Source organism: Selaginella moellendorffii, unplaced genomic scaffold (genome assembly GCF_000143415.4).
Source record: "Selaginella moellendorffii unplaced genomic scaffold, v1.0 SELMOscaffold_35, whole genome shotgun sequence".
Taxonomy (NCBI): Eukaryota; Viridiplantae; Streptophyta; class Lycopodiopsida; order Selaginellales; family Selaginellaceae; genus Selaginella; species Selaginella moellendorffii.
In genome coordinates, this window is record NW_003314296.1 from 1,041,604 (window position 1) to 1,057,434 (window position 15,831).

Below are 15,831 nucleotides of genomic sequence, written 5' to 3' on the forward strand. Positions count from 1 at the left end.
CAAACGTTTTTTATTTATTAGTTACAAGAAAAATAAAATAAAATTGATCAGGTAATACTTATTAATGTATCACTATATTAAGGTAGTTAACAAGCCTTTCAAGAAAAAGGGAGAGAAATAGCTATTAATGTATCACACTTTAATCTCACTATATTTCACAATTTCACAATCGCTGGTCGACTTAGCAGACCTTTCTGCGTGGAACCACTGGATCTTCCGCCCCTCGAGTTGGCGCCCTCTCCTGGCGAGCCCGTCCGCTACATTATTCTCATATACCTTGTCGTGAGCCTTGACTTTGCACAGCCGGATCTCCATCCCGCTCTTTGCAGCCGCACCAACGATGCACTGCAGGAGCGGCTTGAGCTGGATACAGTCGGGGTGCTCAGGCCGGCACTGCGCAAACTGCAACAGCTTCAGCGACTGCAAACTGTCCGTGTAGATATTCAGCTTGTTGGACTGCCAGTAACCTCGAGCCTTGTACAGCTGCACCGCCGCAATGGAGTCGTGTATCGCAAGAAGCTCCATGTTGAGCGAAGACACGATGAGGCTGTCGACGATAGGGTTCCCGTTTTTGCACCAGCCGTTCTCCTGCGGGACTTGCACTGCCATGCCCGTCCCTTTGTGGGACTCCTCTGCCGACGGGAAGTAGACGCCGTACCCTGCCGAGAGCGGCTCTTTATCGAAGGATCCATCAGTGAATACATTCCAAGGAGAAGATGCTTTTATTTCATCAAGTCCTCGCTCACGAGTACAAATGGTAATGGCCCATTTCTGCCATGGCTTTCCTAATCTGACTCCTACACCACCACACACCTTCTTGTTTGCGATGCACGCTTCATCCTCGCCAGCTTTGCGCTTGAGAGACATCATCTTGTGTACCCTAAGTTTTGGGGCCCCAATTTCCAAATGTATAGGTGGCTTTGGTCGTACAAAAACGTTTCGTACTAGGTAGATGCGAACTCGCCACCCTGGAGACAGATGAAATAAAGCAAAAAAATCAAGAGGAAGTGGCCGGATGGCAGCCGTCCGATTCCTTGCACTTGTCCAGCCAAAGATGGATTGATCGATTAGCAAACTATGACAGCAACAACAATGAAAAAGTGAAAATGGCATTTTCTTCACTAGATGAAAGCCTTCCACTGTAATGTCCCCTTTCGCAGCCTCTCGGGAACAGCCTGAGACCACTGTGTGAGATTGAGGAGCGGACCCGTGAAAGCCATCTTGTTAAAAAATGATCTATAGATGAGAGAGATTGCTCACCTGTTTGATCTAGCAGCAGCAATCTAGCTCCCGCTAATTCACTGGGCGAATCCCTGGGCACCTCGAGAATCGCAATGGCATTGTAGACGCTCATCATCGGGGTCACAACCGTGGGAGCAGCCGCAGTGGCCTCCAAATCCCATTGCTCCACCGAGAAATCTCTCTCCCTCTTGGACGAGGACGCGGCATCTGGGCGCTACTATCGCAATACAAGTGGATTAGACCTAACGAGAAGATATAACTCGGCATCCAAAAAAATATGCCTCGACTCAAGTTTGATGACTACCCAAGCTTGAAGATTGTGTTAAGCCAATGGTATTTAAGCTAGAGTGGAGAGTTTTCATCACCATCACGTGTTATTACGCCAAGTTGCTTGTCTTGTTTAATCACTGATTCGTGCAAAACCGTGACACATCACACTGGGGCATCCAGGAACATGTCTCGACCAATTCCAACCAATGGATAGTCACTTAAAGTTTAAGGCCTCGTCTTGTTTTGCTTCAAGATGTTGGCCGGGCTGCGCGTTTGCCTCGCCTTTTTGTTTACTGAGAGTTTCGAGTGTGAGGAGCTACCTGACGAGTGCGTCTGCTTGGCATGGATCCCCATTCCAGACCTTGTCTACTGCAAGGTTGTATGCAAGCACTGGAAGTAGGATGCCACTCACTGGAGAAGCTTGCTGCAGTTGCATGAGTCGTGGTCTGTAGACAATAGTGAGGATCAAAGTGCACCGTGATAGCAGACAGAACAGGAAGTCCTAATGTCTATCAAACCGAAGCCACTCACCAAACCAAATCTGTTGCATAGGAGCTCAAACTGGTGTGGCCCCAATGGCTTGGTGAGAAGGTCAGCTAGCATGTCCTGTGTCCCAAGATGTTGGACTGCCAGGGTGCCACCTTCAACCAACTCATGCACATAGTGAAAATGGACTTAATGTGCTTTGAGTGAGCATGGTGGACAGGGTTCTTGGACATGGCAATGCTGCTTTGGTTGTCACACCAAGAAGTAGTGGAGCCAGCTTGTGCACATCCCAACTCAGCAAGTAACCCCTGGGCTCAGACCATGTCCCTACTACCAATAGTGAGTGTGATGTACTCCACGTCTGCACTAAAAAGTGCCACCACAAATTGTCGCCTGGAGGCCCATGCGATGGCACCTCCTAAGAAAGAAAGAAAAATGCCAGAAATCAAGCGATGGCCTTTGTTGATGGCAAAGCTAGCATCCATGTAGCATGTGAATAATGCATCACCCCCAGAATAAACAATGCTGCAGTCTATAGTGCCTTAGAGGTCAGCTTGCCAATGTATGGTGGTTGGCAATGTGTTATATTGACTCGAGGCAATAGTCACATATGTGATGTCAGGGCAAGTCATCAGGGCCAAATATGTGAAGCAACCAATGAGATGCCGATAGGGAGTCCTAGTGGGTAGAGGCTCACTGGACTACTCAATTGTGAGGTCGATAGCACCAACAATCATTGGGGTCTTGATAGGGTGGCAATCACGTATACCAAACCAATCTAACAAAACTTTGACCTTACATCATTAGCTAAGCATGTAGCCACTAGACTTAGGATTGTGTGTGATCTCAAAGTCAAGAAAGTAAGAGTCTTGGCCAAGGTCCTTCATTTGGAATTGCTAGCTAAGAGCAGCTTTTAGAGCAGCAATGGCATTGGTGTCATCACCCATGATGAGCAAATCATCAATGTAGAGGGCCACAATAAGCATGCTCTTAACATGACCATTTACATACACATTGTGATTAGTATGGTAGCAACAAAAGCTCTAAGCTTGACTGACATTTAAGAGGTGCAGCCTTTTGTTAGCTCTCCATTCTTATCGGGGCATGTTTGTATTCCAGATTCTATGCAAGCAAACTGAAGCTATATCATGTCTCGCTCGTGTGCTCAAGGAGAGACATCGAGATTATAGCTGAGGACAAAGGTCGCTTAATGGGCATTGACTTAAGCGGAGCCAAGGCCCCAGCAGCCATGGACTTTGCTTCCTCCAATAGGTATTTTTGAGAGCTACTGTAATTTCTGGATCCCGAGCCCGGGTATTTTTGTAACGATATCTTTCGCTCTTCGTGTTAACTAAATGAAAATCTAACAAATAAATGACGTGTAAAGCGATTGTAGCTCAGTGGATAGAGCGTCTGTTTCCGGAGCACGCTGTCCATCAATACTTTGTGCTCTTAAATTCTAAATCTGATTCCATTCCAATCATCATTGATTGTTTAAGGCCTATTAGCTCAGCTGGTCAGAGCGTGGTGCTAATAACGCCAAGGTCGCAGGTTCGAAACCTGCATGGGCCAACTATTTTTCTTGCAATTTAAAGTTAACTATTGTTTGGTAACCTTTTCACAAAAAAAGGGAAAGAAATAGTTATTAATTTATAAAACAAAAACTTTGTTATTTATTAACATTTACCTCCTCCTAACACTGCGGGCCAAATATTTTTCTCGCAATTTAAAATTAACTGTTATTTTATAAACATTGGTAGTTCACAAGCCTTTTCAAGAAGAAGGGAGAGAAATAGCTATTAATGTATCACACTTTAATCTCACTATATTTCACAATTTCACAATCGCTAGTCGACTTAGCAGACCTTTCTGCGTGGAACCACTGGATCTTCCGCCCCTCGAGCTGGCGCCCTCTCCTGGCGAGCCCGTCCGCTACATTATTCTCATATACCTTGTCGTGCGCCTTGACTTTGCACAGCCGGATCTCCATCCCGCTCTTTGATGCCGCACCAACGATGCACTGCAGGAGCGGCTTGAGCTGGATACAGTCGGGGTGCTCAGGCCGGCACTGCGCAAACTGCAACAGCTTCAGCGACTGCAAACTGTCCGTGTAGATATTCAGCTTGTTGGACTGCCAGTAACCTCGAGCCTTGTACAGCTGCACTGCCGCAATGGAGTCGTGTATCGCAAGAAGCTCCATGTTGAGCGAAGACACGATGAGGCTGTCGACGATAGGGTTCCCGTTTTTGCACCAGCCGTTCTCCTGCGGGACTTGCACCGCCATGCCCGTCCCTTTGTGGGACTCCTCTGCCGACGGGAAGTAGACGCCGTACCCTGCCGAGAGCGACTCTTTATCGAAGGATCCATCAGTGAATACATTCCAAGGAGAAGATGCTTTTATTTCATCAAGTCCTCGCTCACGAGTACAGATGGTAATGGCCCATTTCTGCCATGGCTTTCCTAATCTGACTCCTACACCACCACACACCTTCTTGTTCGCGATGCACGCTTCATCCTCGCCAGCTTTGCGCTTGAGAGACATCATCTTGTGTACCCTAAGTTTTGGGGCCCCAATATCCAAATGTATAGGTGGCTTTGGTCGTACAAAAACGTATCGTACTAGGTAGATGCGAACTCGCCACCCTGGAGAAACAGATGAAGTAAAGCAAAAAAACCTTGCACTTGTCCAGCCAAAGATGGATTGATCGATTAGCAAACTATGACAGCAACAACAATGAAAAAGTGAAAAGAGGCATTTTCTTCACTGGATGAAAGCCTTCCACTGTAGTGTCCCCTTTCGCAGCCTCTCGGGAACAGCCTGAGACCACTGTGTGAGATTGGGGAGGGGACCCGTGAAAGCCATCTTGTTATTCACTTGATCAAGCTTCCGCCAGTTCACCTGCGGTTCCTTCAACTCGTAAGCGCTTTAAGTATTAGGAAATGGAGAAAGAAAAAGTCTTACCTCGCCTGGAAATGCCTTTGACATCGCATAAAGAACATGGTTCTCGCCCGTAATTGTGGACTGTAGAGTTTCATCATCGTCATGTCCACGTCTTTGCTCTTCCACGCAGTTGATCATGATCCGGCCCCCGGGTCTCAGTCTTTTCCTGAGCTTAAACCATGTCTCTGCCTGGAAGGAAGAATCAGGAAAAGATATCAGTGATCTGATGCTCCGCAAAGACTAAAACTCGTTTCTCACCTCCTTGAGAACTGGCAGAACATCGCCATTTGAGAACAAATCCACGACAATGCCTGTAGAAAAGTGAGGTCGAAAGATTAAAAAAAAAAAAGAGAGGTTGCACCGAGCTACCTGCGAATCCACCCTCGGGATCATTTGCATCCGAGAGAGCATCGTCGATGTGAATTGTAAGCCCTCCACCGTGTTTGTTTTTGCCTTCTAACTCCGACAAGCCGAGATAATCCCTTGCCTTGTCAATTAGCTGCAAGCTTCAACGACGTAAGAGTTTGCATTGACGGTAGTTACTCACGATCTCATCAATTTCCCAGCCTATCAATTCTCGCTCTGGCCACAAGTGGAGCAGCAATCGTGCAGCAGTACCACCGCCCTGATGATCCAACACAGAAAAACCAGGAAAGCTAGGAAGAAATCGAAAAGCTCTTACCAGTCCTAGAATTGCAATGGGACCTCTGGGAATGATCGGTGGAAGCGAGGAGAACTCGTCCTTCAACCACACAAAGAGTATAAACTTGCTTTTCACTCCTCAAGAAAGGAAGCTATTTACCCAGTATGAACCGACCCACACAGAATCCTCCTTGTAAATACTATGAACATTTCCTACATTGGGACGTAAAGCTCTCTCAATCACCACAAAAAGAACCAAATGATCTATAGATGAGAGAGATTGCTCACCTGTTTGATCCAGCAGCAGCAATCTAGCTCCCGCGAATTCACTGGGCGAATCCCTGGGCACCTCGAGAATCGCAATGGCGTTGTAGAAGCTCATCATCGAGGTCACGACGGTGGGAGCGGCCGCGGTGGCCTCCAAATCCTCCTCCGTCCATTGCTCCACCGAGAAATCTCTCTTCCTCTTGGACGAGGACGCGGCATTGGCAGCAAGACGGTCAATGCGGCATCTGGGCGCTGCGACTGGAATCGCCGGCAAGCATCGCAATACAAGTGGATTAGACCTAACGAGAAGAAGATCGAGCACGGGCAAGTGAAGCTCGGCCATATGCTATTACATAATTCCAACCAATAGATAAGCATTCCATGAATCGCTTAATGTTTAAGGCCTATTAGCTCAGTTGGTCAGAGCGTGGTGCTAATAACGCCAAGGTCGCAGGTTCGAAACCTGCATAGGCCATATCGTCCTCTCTATTTAACGAGGAAAGGGAAAAGCCTTGTTTTGCTTCGAGATGTTGGCCGGGCTGCGCGTTTGCCTCACCTTTTTGTTTCCTGAGAGTTTCGAGTGTGAGGAGCTACCTGACGAGTGCGTCTGCCGGATCTTGGCATGGCTCCCCATTCCAGACCTTGTCCGCTGCAAGCTTGTATGCAAGCGCTGGAAGTCACTCATTGACGATGCCACTCGCTGGAGAAGCTTGCCGCGGTTGCATGAGTCGTGGTTTGTAGACAATAGTTCCGTTCTCTGTCGTATCTTGGCAACTAGTAATTCTCCCCACAGCGCTCGCCATCTTAAGTTGCCCTTGCTCTTGAAGAATAGAGGTCCTTGGGGTGAAGGACGCTGCAGGCTTAGGATATTTGCCGACTCGTCCTGCGGCCTGGTGTGTGGCTATTTTGTGAATCTCCAGAGACACCACCTTCCCTATTACATGGTTGGGAATCCGATCACCGGGAAGTGGTGTTGCCTCCCCAAGCTCCCGGTGAACGAGGTCTCGAGGAAAGAGGGGAAACTGCTTGTGGATCCATGCACAGGGTACTTCAAGGTCCTGGTGTTTCTCCTTGCAGATTTTGATCACTACTGGCTATTCAATTCGCTCAGTAGGGAGTGGCGGCACTGCCAGTTTACAAGCAAGAAGAGCATTGATGATCTCGCTGCGGATGACAAGGGACCATGGCTCGGATCCAGTATGTTTGGATTACCTAACAGGCACTCGCTAAAGGTCACTGATGGTCGGGTTGATCTTCTTTACGTGGCTGTGTTTGATCAGGTTTCAGGTTGCTATGACAGGGTCAAGGTGAAGTTTCCAAGCAATCTTTTCTGTTGTGGGCTGCCTTGTATTGTAGATTACAATGGGAAGTGGATTCTTGTTTCGTCAGCTATAAGTGGTGGTCATAAGGTGTCTGCTGCTGCATGGGAACTCGACAGGGAGACAACAGATTGGAAACTTTTGAGTGAGGTTTACATGGGTGACTTGGTGAGGAATGGCGCTCTTGAGTTTGAGTATTTTCTTGTCAAGCATTCCGTTGTTGTGCGACCAAGTATGTTATCAGTCTCTCCACCGATGGCCTTCTTCTTCAAGAATAATTCATGGAGTATCTGCAGCAAGTATAACTATAAGACGGCCTTCACGCTCACACCAGATTTATTTTCAAAGCCTAGAATTTTTTATCAGCGTCGTAGAAACATAGAACCATAGAAACATGAGTTTCGGACACGTTATCCAAGCTTGCTGTCAATAAAGAAATGCGATGGCAGGCGGATCCACCGTCTCATCGGGCCTCTGATACAATCACTTTGTCTCCAATCTTCTTTACAGATGTACGAGATATCAACGACCTTCGGGTAAGAATCCAGCAGCTTAATTGCCAGCATGGTGTCGAGTTCCGTGTCGAAAACACGGAACTTACAGCCCCACTGGTCGTGTAAGCTGTGCGAATCCTCGAGCGACTTCAGTTGTTCCTTCTCGGCAAGGTTTTGCTGCGAGGAGAGTGACGTGACCGCCGAAGAGCCTCAGCCTTGGATCATTTGCGAATAAAGCTCGAGTGCCTTCTCGGCTTCTTGCCTTTGCCATCTCCTTTGCTACCGAGACTCAATAACAACAACCAAAGTCGCTGCGCTCGGAACTGATGGAGCCGATTCTTCGTCTCCATTCTGTGCATGATAGCCATCCTACTATGGTGCAAGGACTTTGCACCGAATCCGCCAATCTCCCATAAAAGTCCACCAGCCTGGAAAGCAAAAGCTTGTAAGATCTTATGGTGGCTTACATCCTCTGCTTGTTCCGGAGCTCACGTTGACAATCCGAGCTCCGTGAGATGGCAAACTCTGTTAACTTTTGAACTGAGAGGTAGTTCGTGTCAATGACGGCTTTGGAGTTCTCCAAGTTTGTAAGAACCCCCGAGATTTCCACCTATACAGTGGATCAAACTAAGCATTGAGCTCATGAGCTTGTTCAGGATCAGGATCTTAATCTTGCCAGATGGCCTGCATTGATCGGTCTGTCTGGAAGTATAGACAGGCAAGTCATTTTCTCCAGGAAGTTGATCATGATACGAGATTGTAGATAGCCTTCACAAAGAATGTGTGGAGCTCTGGCAAAACTTCCGCTTTCGAGAACAAATCCACGACAACACCTGGACAAGAATCGTAGCTTCTGAGAAAAGATGATAAAAGAATTTGCATCTCAAGGCACCTGCAAATCCTTCCTCCGGATCGTTAATGGCATCCGAAAAAGCGTTGAGCTCGGGGTGGAGCATTCACGATGGAGAATTGCAAGAGACTCACGATTTCATGTCATCGATCTCCAATGCTCGCTCGGCAGCAGTGATCGAGCAGCTCACTCTTGAAACAAAGAAGGTTTTCTAAGAAGAACACGAAAAGTTCTTACCAATCCGATAATTGTCTTCTGGAATGACCGGTGGAAGCGAGGAGAACTCATCCTAAAGAACAAACATGAGCTTAGACAAATTTTACCGGCAAGCATCGCACCGGAGTCTGGTTTTAGGGCTCTTGTTCTTTGGGTCTCTTCGATTCGATGTGGAATCCGAGCCGCCGAGGTGCAATCACGCGACGCCGTGTATTTCTTGCGAAATCTCTCGTGTTTGTGCCAGGCACCGCTGGAGATTTTGTGGCGATGATCCGGCGGAGCGATCCAACCTCGACACGCCCCAATCCGTCGCTGACAACTCGAAATCCTCCCCGATCGAAGCTCCCGAGGCCGCATTTCCGCGAGAAATCCCGCACAGAGATGAGAGCTCGTACAGGGAAGAAAAATTTCTCCCGATGAGGGACGAGCAAGGGTCGATGTTCTTGGTGGAGCGATTCGGGGGCGCCAGATTCCACGTCTGGAAGATGAGGATGCAAATGCTGCTGGTGCTACACGATCCGTGGGGCGTGGTGAGCGGATCGGAGGCCCGGCCGGGAGAATCCGCGAGGAAGGAAGAACGCCTGGAGTTTGAGAAGACGGACGCGAGAGCGCGAGCGAATATGTTGCTCCATCTCGAGGACAGGCAGCTAATGCAGGTGTGGCATGGGATCTGGGATTTAGGGTTCTAGCGGCCGGATAGATAGAAAGAATGCTAGTGGCGCGTCCACAGCTAGCGCTTTGGCGCAGTGGTAGAGGCTGGAATTCTTCGTCGGTTCCAGCGAGAATTCTGGCCAGGGGAACTCACGCATTGGGCGAGTACCATGGCACTATCCCGGAGGAGACCGTGAGCACTAGAATCGACGTGTGGCTCTCGGGTCAGCTCCCGCATACCAGTCGAGCTCGCGTCCAAGACAGCATTCGTAAGGGGCTTGCTCTTGTCAATGGGAAAACCATCACCAAGGTGCGCTTGGCTTTCTTCTAGCTCATTTGCACTTCACTTTCATGCTTTTTCTTCCATAGATGTTTTTTTCTTTGAGCTAAGCTTTGGATTTCTGGCAGCCTTCGTTTCCTGTCATTGGTGGTGACGAAGTTGTCTGTACGCTCTGCGGTGCTGCTCCTTTGGAAGCTACCCCTGAGAGAATTCAGCTAGACATTGTTCATGAAGATGATCATGTGATTGTTGTCAACAAGGCTGCCGATATGGTATGTAGTCGAGAGACTTTCGCTTTGGACCTGGCTAAAAACAAGTTTTCAGGATGAACAGTCCCAGCTGAGTTTGAGCGAGCAATTTAAATCTCGGAAAGTCCGAAGAACCTATCTGAGTCTTACGTGTGGTACACCTTCAACGACGAGCGGCCGCATTGAGGCTGAAATCCTTCGTGATCCGCGAGATAGGAAACGCATGACGACGTCAGATACTGTTCCATCCGCCCGAAATGCGCGTTTTGCTGCAAGCAGGTATGGAGCAACGAGTTTCTTTTGTATCACCATTTCATTATCATTTCAGGTACAAGGTTCTAGACGTTCTCGCAAATGGTGGTGTGGCTCTTGTTCAGTGGAAGCTGGAGACAGGGAGAACTCATCAAGTTCGTATTCTTTAATTTCAGGAGCTCTGATACTAAACTGAACCTTCCAGATAAGAGTTCATGCACGTTACATGGGTTTCCCGCTGCTTGGGGATGATGTGTATGGAGGAACAGTGGGAAAAGCGAATTCGACTCTATTTTCCGCTCTAAGCGCGACTAAAACGAACAGCCGAAAGAAGATTCACGAGTTCACATCGGACATTCGTCGCCCTTGTCTGCATGCCTATAGCCTCGGGTGAGGTTTCGTATAAGAAATTTGCGTGAGCTAATAAACGTTGTCAGGTTCGAGCACCCTGCCACAGAAAAGTACGTCCACTTCACATGTCCTCCTCCAGAAGACTTCGAGGAGGCATGGACAAGGCTCCGAGACATGAAACCGGAAGCATAACTTTCAGCGTTGGTGGCTTTGGACAACACCGAAGCCTCTCTGGACCATATCATCTAGCAGCTCGCAAGCGTCCTCATCGCGATTGGCCTTACGAAACGCATCAATGAGAAGGTTATAAGTCCCGATGTTTGGAACACAGCCCTTCTCTATATACCCGCGAGCTCGATCAAGCATACCAGCATTGCAAAGGCCAGTAATCAAATGTGGAATACGTTATAGAGTTTGGCAAGCACCCAGGCTCCTCCAGCATCTTTCTATACACTCGACAGGCCTCGTCGACTTTCTTCTCTCTGCAAAGGACATCGATAACAGTGGTATACATCACCACGTCCGGGTTACAACGTCTTCTTCGGGCTTCTTCGACGAGCTCCATGGCTTCGCTGGACCGGTTAACTTTACACAGTCCCCGGATCATGATATTGAACGAGACGACGTTGGGAGGACAGTCCATCTCCTCCAGCATGAACTTTCGGGCCTCCTCCAACTGGTTTACTCTGCAGTAGCCATCGAGGATGGTGTTATACGTATAGACTGTGGGTGAGCAGCTCTTCCTCCTCATTTCACCGAGGATATGCACAGCGTCACTCAGCCGGTTCTCTCGACAGAGCCCGTCCATCAAGCTCGTGAAAGTCACCACGTTCGGGGTGAGCCCCTTGCGGGTCATCTGGTTGAGAAGATCGTACGCATCGTCTAGCCTCGCCAGCTTGCAGAAGCCGTTCATGAGAGTGGTGTAAGTCACCACGTCCGGAGAGCTTCCAGTCTCGGCCATCCTCTCCAGCAGGTTCATCGCCTCGTCCATCTTTCCCATCCGACAGAAGCCGCTGATGAGGGAGTTATAAGTCACCGTGTTCGGCATACAGCTGCCGCTCTTGATCATCCGGCCGAAGAGATCGATCGCCTCCTTGAGCCGGCCTTCCTTACAAAGTCCATCGATCAAGCACGAGTACGTGACAACGTCGGGGCGGAAGCCTCTGGCAACCAGCTGCTCGAAGACTCGGAGAGCATCATCCGACTTCTTTGACTTGCAGAAGCCGGTGATGAGCGTGGTATACGTGAAGATATCCGGGATGCAGCCGCTGTACACCATCTCCTCCAGGAGGTCGTAGGCCTCGCTCGCCCGCTCGGCCTTGCAGAGACCGCTTATCAGGCTGTTGTAAGTCACAGCCGTGGGGACTTCTTCCGCATCTTGGACAGCAGCGCCACAGCCTCGTCGACCCGGCCACCTTTGCAGAGCCCGTCGATGAGAACCGTGTACGTGACAACGTTTCGGTTGGCCATCTCTTCCAGAAACTTTCGAGCTTCGTGGAGCCGGTTCTCGACGCATAGGGCGTGGATGACGGCAGTGTAGGTGTAAACGTCCGGGTCGAAGCCTTTGGACACCATTTTCCCCAGGAAGATCAAGTCCTGCTCCAGCCGCTTCACCTTGCAGAGTCCCTGATCAGGCTGGTGTAGGTGACGAAATCCGCCGAGCAAGAGTTCGTTGCTACCATCTTCTCGTACACGGCCACGGCAGCATCCAGCTTCTTCCCTTTGCAGTACGAGGACACCACCAGATTGTGGAGCGGGACCCGGAACTTCTTCCTCGACTCGGTGACAAGCACCTCGGCGTCCTCGATCATCTTGGCCTTGCAAAGCGGACGAACGAGGAGATAGTAGCTCGTCACGTCCTCGGCAGCCATCTCTACCATCTTCCGGAACAGCAGCTTGGCATCGTCGAACCGGGCCTCCTTGCAGAGAGCGATGATCTTGGCATTGCACTCCGCGGTGTTGGGAGCCACACCTTTGCTCTTGAGATCGACGAGCACCTCGCAGGCCATCACGACGTTGCCAAAGCCGTGCAAGATGACCGCGAAAGTTGACGCGTTTGGGAGCTGCCAGGAGTCGACCATCTCGGACAGGAGCTCTCGGGCGCGATCGTAGAGGCAAGCCCGGAGGAGAACACGCAGGAAGCAGTTGTAGGTGTAGATGGAGTGGCCGTACCCGGGCCTATGCTGCGCGTACGTGAAGAAGAACACGGCATCGTCGACGAACTTGAGAGCCTGGATGACTTTCCGACCATCTCCGGTGTGAGATCCCCGCTCCACGCGTCTAGAGCTTCGGCCTTGGAGGGATTGGGAGCCGTGGAGCGGAGGATGTGGAGGAGGCTCTCTACTTGGAGCAAGAGGTCGGGGAACTCGTCCGCGCCGGCCATTCGCCAGAGTCGATTTGGAGGCCTGAGCTTGTGCTTGCTCGAGTCGGGAGATGGAAACTCTTCGTGCGATGATGGCGATGGTGTTGCCGAGGCGACAAGAACTGCAGTGGAAGAATGGAATGTTCTTGCTCGAGAAGGGCGATGGAGATAAGATGAGACGAGATGAGGACGCGAAGATAAAGATGGATGGAGGGGGGCAGTGATAGCAGCCATGTACCTATGTCTGCCCGCCTGGAGCTACATTGAAGGAGTCCAAAATATTTGGCCCATGCAGGTCTCGAACCTGCGACCTTGGCGTTATTACTGACCAGCTGAGCTACTAGGCCTTACAGATTAATTAAAAATAATAACATCACCCGTTAATTTTTGGCCTTACGTTGACTTTTAACGAGACGCTCTCGTCTTCTACTTTCCAATTCGTCAAGCTCATCGAGTTCATCCTCGCCGAGCTCGATTTGGCCATGGCTGGAGCTACATTAAAAGCCCTAGGTTCTTGGCCACAGCCAGCACCAAGGATCGATCCATAACTCCAGAAGCAGGGTTCTAGCCCGAGCCTAGCAGCCATTCTCTTTGCTCCTAAGGCGTGCAAGCTTTCCAGGGCATCGCCAAAGAATGCCTGCCAGCGCGCTCCGCCACCTTCCCCACTGTGGCCGCTGCTGTCGTCCCCTTCCCCTCCGCTCCAGCTGCTCCAGCTGCTCCAGGCGCCGCCGCCCCAGCTGCCGCTGCCACTGCTGCCGTCGCTCCCGTCGCCCCCGCTGCTGCCGCCATTGCTTGCCATGGCAAAAAAAAAAAAAAGGCTTTTGGCGGCAATGCACGATTTGAATTAACGACATGGTTTGTTTATTAACCAAATCATTAGCCACGTTGGATATTGCTGACTCGTACCAAAACAACTTCACGCCACGTGTCCTCTAGCGACGATGGTTTATCCGTCCGACCGAATTCCCTTAGAGCTCCTCGCGTGCAATCACCAGAAGCAAGCTTACATCTTCTTCAGGGGAAGAAAGCTTTCCACTCTGTGAAGTTCAAATAAAGCTTCCTCCAATTCACCTGACAGACAGGAAATCAAAGTCTTGGAAACGAGAGTTTATCATCGTCCTCGTCATGCCATCCCCAGGAGTTTGTTCTTCCACGTACTTGATCATGATCCTGGTAAGCCATGTCTCTGCCTGCGGAGAAGCCATTGTCCTCAAATGGTGTCATTTCGTGCGGACAGATTTAACGGAGTCAAAGGCAGCAGCGCGGCCTCTTGTTTCCTGAGAGCTGGAATTACCGGATGAGTGCGTTTGCCAGATCTTTGGATCCCAAACCTTGTGCGTTAAGTGACGTTTCCCGATTCCTGCTACAATAGTTTTAGGCTGACCATCTGTCAAACGCTGCTGAGGCACCTGTGAAGCCGGTGGGGTTTCCTTGTACCGTCATAGCAAACGTCACGTAAAGAAGATCAACCTGATCATCGCCTCTCAGTCGATGCAAACATACTAGATCCGACCCACATCTGCGGCGGGATCATCAATGCTCTTCTCGCTTGTAAACTCGCAGTGCTGCCACTCCATACTGAGCGAATTGAAAAGCCAGTTGCTTGAATTGGAGCATTCCAACTGCCTCGTTGCAACTTGATTGCAAGAGTGATCCACCCTATGAAAAGAACATTTCTAGGATAAGAAATTCGATGGCAGTTTCCGGAATGCATGATCTGTGCTTTAATACCCAGCAGAAACATTCAAGCTTGTCAATCCAACTTGACTACCATATTATTATTATAGCCACAAAAGATTTAAATTTGATGTAATTTTACAGTTCCACCATGACCAAATACAAATACTACCTTTAAGGGATTGGAAATGATCAGAAGAAATTCAAACGATTGGAAGTGAATGTCGTCTAGAGCGAGCTACATCATTTACTCCAGCTTGTCATGTGGAAGAAACTTTTAGGGACCAAGCAAGGCCTGTCCAAGTCAACAAATAAATATGTTTTTGAGAACTCCTGGCTTTACATTATAAACTTTAAAATATTAAGGTTATAATGAACTTAATAATTTCATAACTCTCTATATATCTCAAACTCAATCTTGAACCTGACTTTGCACTCAGTTTCGGACTCAATCTCGGACTTGATCTCGAACCCGATCTCGGACCCAATTTTAGACTTTGTCTTGGACTCAATCTCGGACTCAGTCTTGGACCCGGTCTCGGATCTCGGACTCGTTCTCGAATTTGATCTCAGACTTGGTCTTGAACTTAGTCTCGGAGTCAGCCTCAGACTCGATCCCGGACTCTATCTCGAACTCAGTCTTAGAGATGGTCTTGGACTCGATCTCAGATGCAGTCTCATCCAATGAATTCTTTATCATTTTGGTCATGTCTTTGTGGATCCTTTAGCCTACGACACCTTGGGGAGTTGGTTCCTGAAAACTTCACCACCTATAGAAGAAGTTTGATGCCCACATTAAACATCTCTTTTTAATCTTACAACTTGTTGACCATATCTCCGAGGCCATCCCCCACTTAACAATCTGCCTAAGTTAGCCTTCTTGGCCAAGAGCCCATGACAATGAAATATAGATGTCTCTATACCCCTCACCTCAACACGTTTTAGTATGGGGTGGGGACTTGAACTCAACTTTGCTCTACTAGGGGGTTGGGACTTGAACCCAACCTTTGTAGAATATGTCTACGGATTTGACATCCTTGTGGGGAATTAGGTGTAATTCCCTAGGCTTGGTCAACCTAGCTAACCCATGCTAATTAACTTATTTTCTACACGCCTTTAGGTCCCAACAAATGCCATTGCTCAATTTCACAAATTGATGCTTTAATTAAACTTTGCATAAGTACATAGAGTTTTACCTTGCAAAAATTCCTCCACTAGGTTCTCCTCCAATTCCTATGTTGCCTCGTAGTGTGGAAATTTTTTCCACTTCACATGGAACTCCC

General features: G+C 49.0%; 2 protein-coding genes, 2 non-coding genes and 1 pseudogene across 7 annotated transcripts; 3 read left to right on the top strand and 2 right to left on the bottom strand.

Annotated features, from left to right (window-relative positions):
* Window positions 1-3,496: 3,496 nt before the first annotated feature.
* Window positions 3,497-3,570, top strand: TRNAI-AAU. The gene has a single exon. It is a non-coding gene; the product is annotated as a tRNA-Ile (tRNA).
* Window positions 3,571-4,680: 1,110 nt separating this feature from the next.
* On the bottom strand, window positions 4,681-6,183 carry LOC9657542 (probable polyamine aminopropyl transferase). 3 transcript variants are annotated; one of them, XM_024682664.1, is made up of 8 exons: window positions 5,870-6,183; window positions 5,742-5,794; window positions 5,622-5,681; window positions 5,487-5,564; window positions 5,309-5,438; window positions 5,198-5,250; window positions 4,961-5,128; window positions 4,681-4,906 (listed from the first exon to the last, which is right to left on the bottom strand). In XM_024682664.1, exons 1-8 carry the CDS (start codon window positions 5,964-5,966, stop codon window positions 4,760-4,762), a joined length of 786 nt encoding a protein of 261 aa, XP_024538432.1. In that variant the 5' UTR covers window positions 5,967-6,183; the 3' UTR covers window positions 4,681-4,759. The 3 variants fall into 3 exon arrangements, with proteins under 3 accessions (XP_024538432.1, XP_024538431.1, XP_024538430.1); XM_024682663.1 differs by having other exon boundaries at window positions 4,681-4,897; window positions 5,487-5,681; XM_024682662.1 differs by having other exon boundaries at window positions 5,487-5,681.
* A 66-nt stretch (window positions 6,184-6,249) lies between these two features.
* TRNAI-AAU lies at window positions 6,250-6,323 on the top strand. Its single transcript has one exon. It is a non-coding gene; the product is annotated as a tRNA-Ile (tRNA).
* A 2,608-nt stretch (window positions 6,324-8,931) lies between these two features.
* Window positions 8,932-10,917, top strand: LOC9656826 (RNA pseudouridine synthase 2, chloroplastic). 2 transcript variants are annotated; one of them, XM_024682661.1, is made up of 6 exons: window positions 8,932-9,688; window positions 9,787-9,930; window positions 9,992-10,185; window positions 10,235-10,313; window positions 10,364-10,548; window positions 10,596-10,917. In XM_024682661.1, exons 1-6 carry the CDS (start codon window positions 9,437-9,439, stop codon window positions 10,699-10,701), a joined length of 960 nt encoding a protein of 319 aa, XP_024538429.1. In that variant the 5' UTR covers window positions 8,932-9,436; the 3' UTR covers window positions 10,702-10,917. The 2 variants fall into 2 exon arrangements, with proteins under 2 accessions (XP_024538429.1, XP_002977735.2); XM_002977689.2 differs by having other exon boundaries at window positions 8,935-9,688; window positions 9,983-10,185.
* Window positions 10,817-13,660, bottom strand: LOC9656827 (annotated as a pseudogene).
* Between the last annotated feature and the right edge of the window lie 2,171 nt (window positions 13,661-15,831).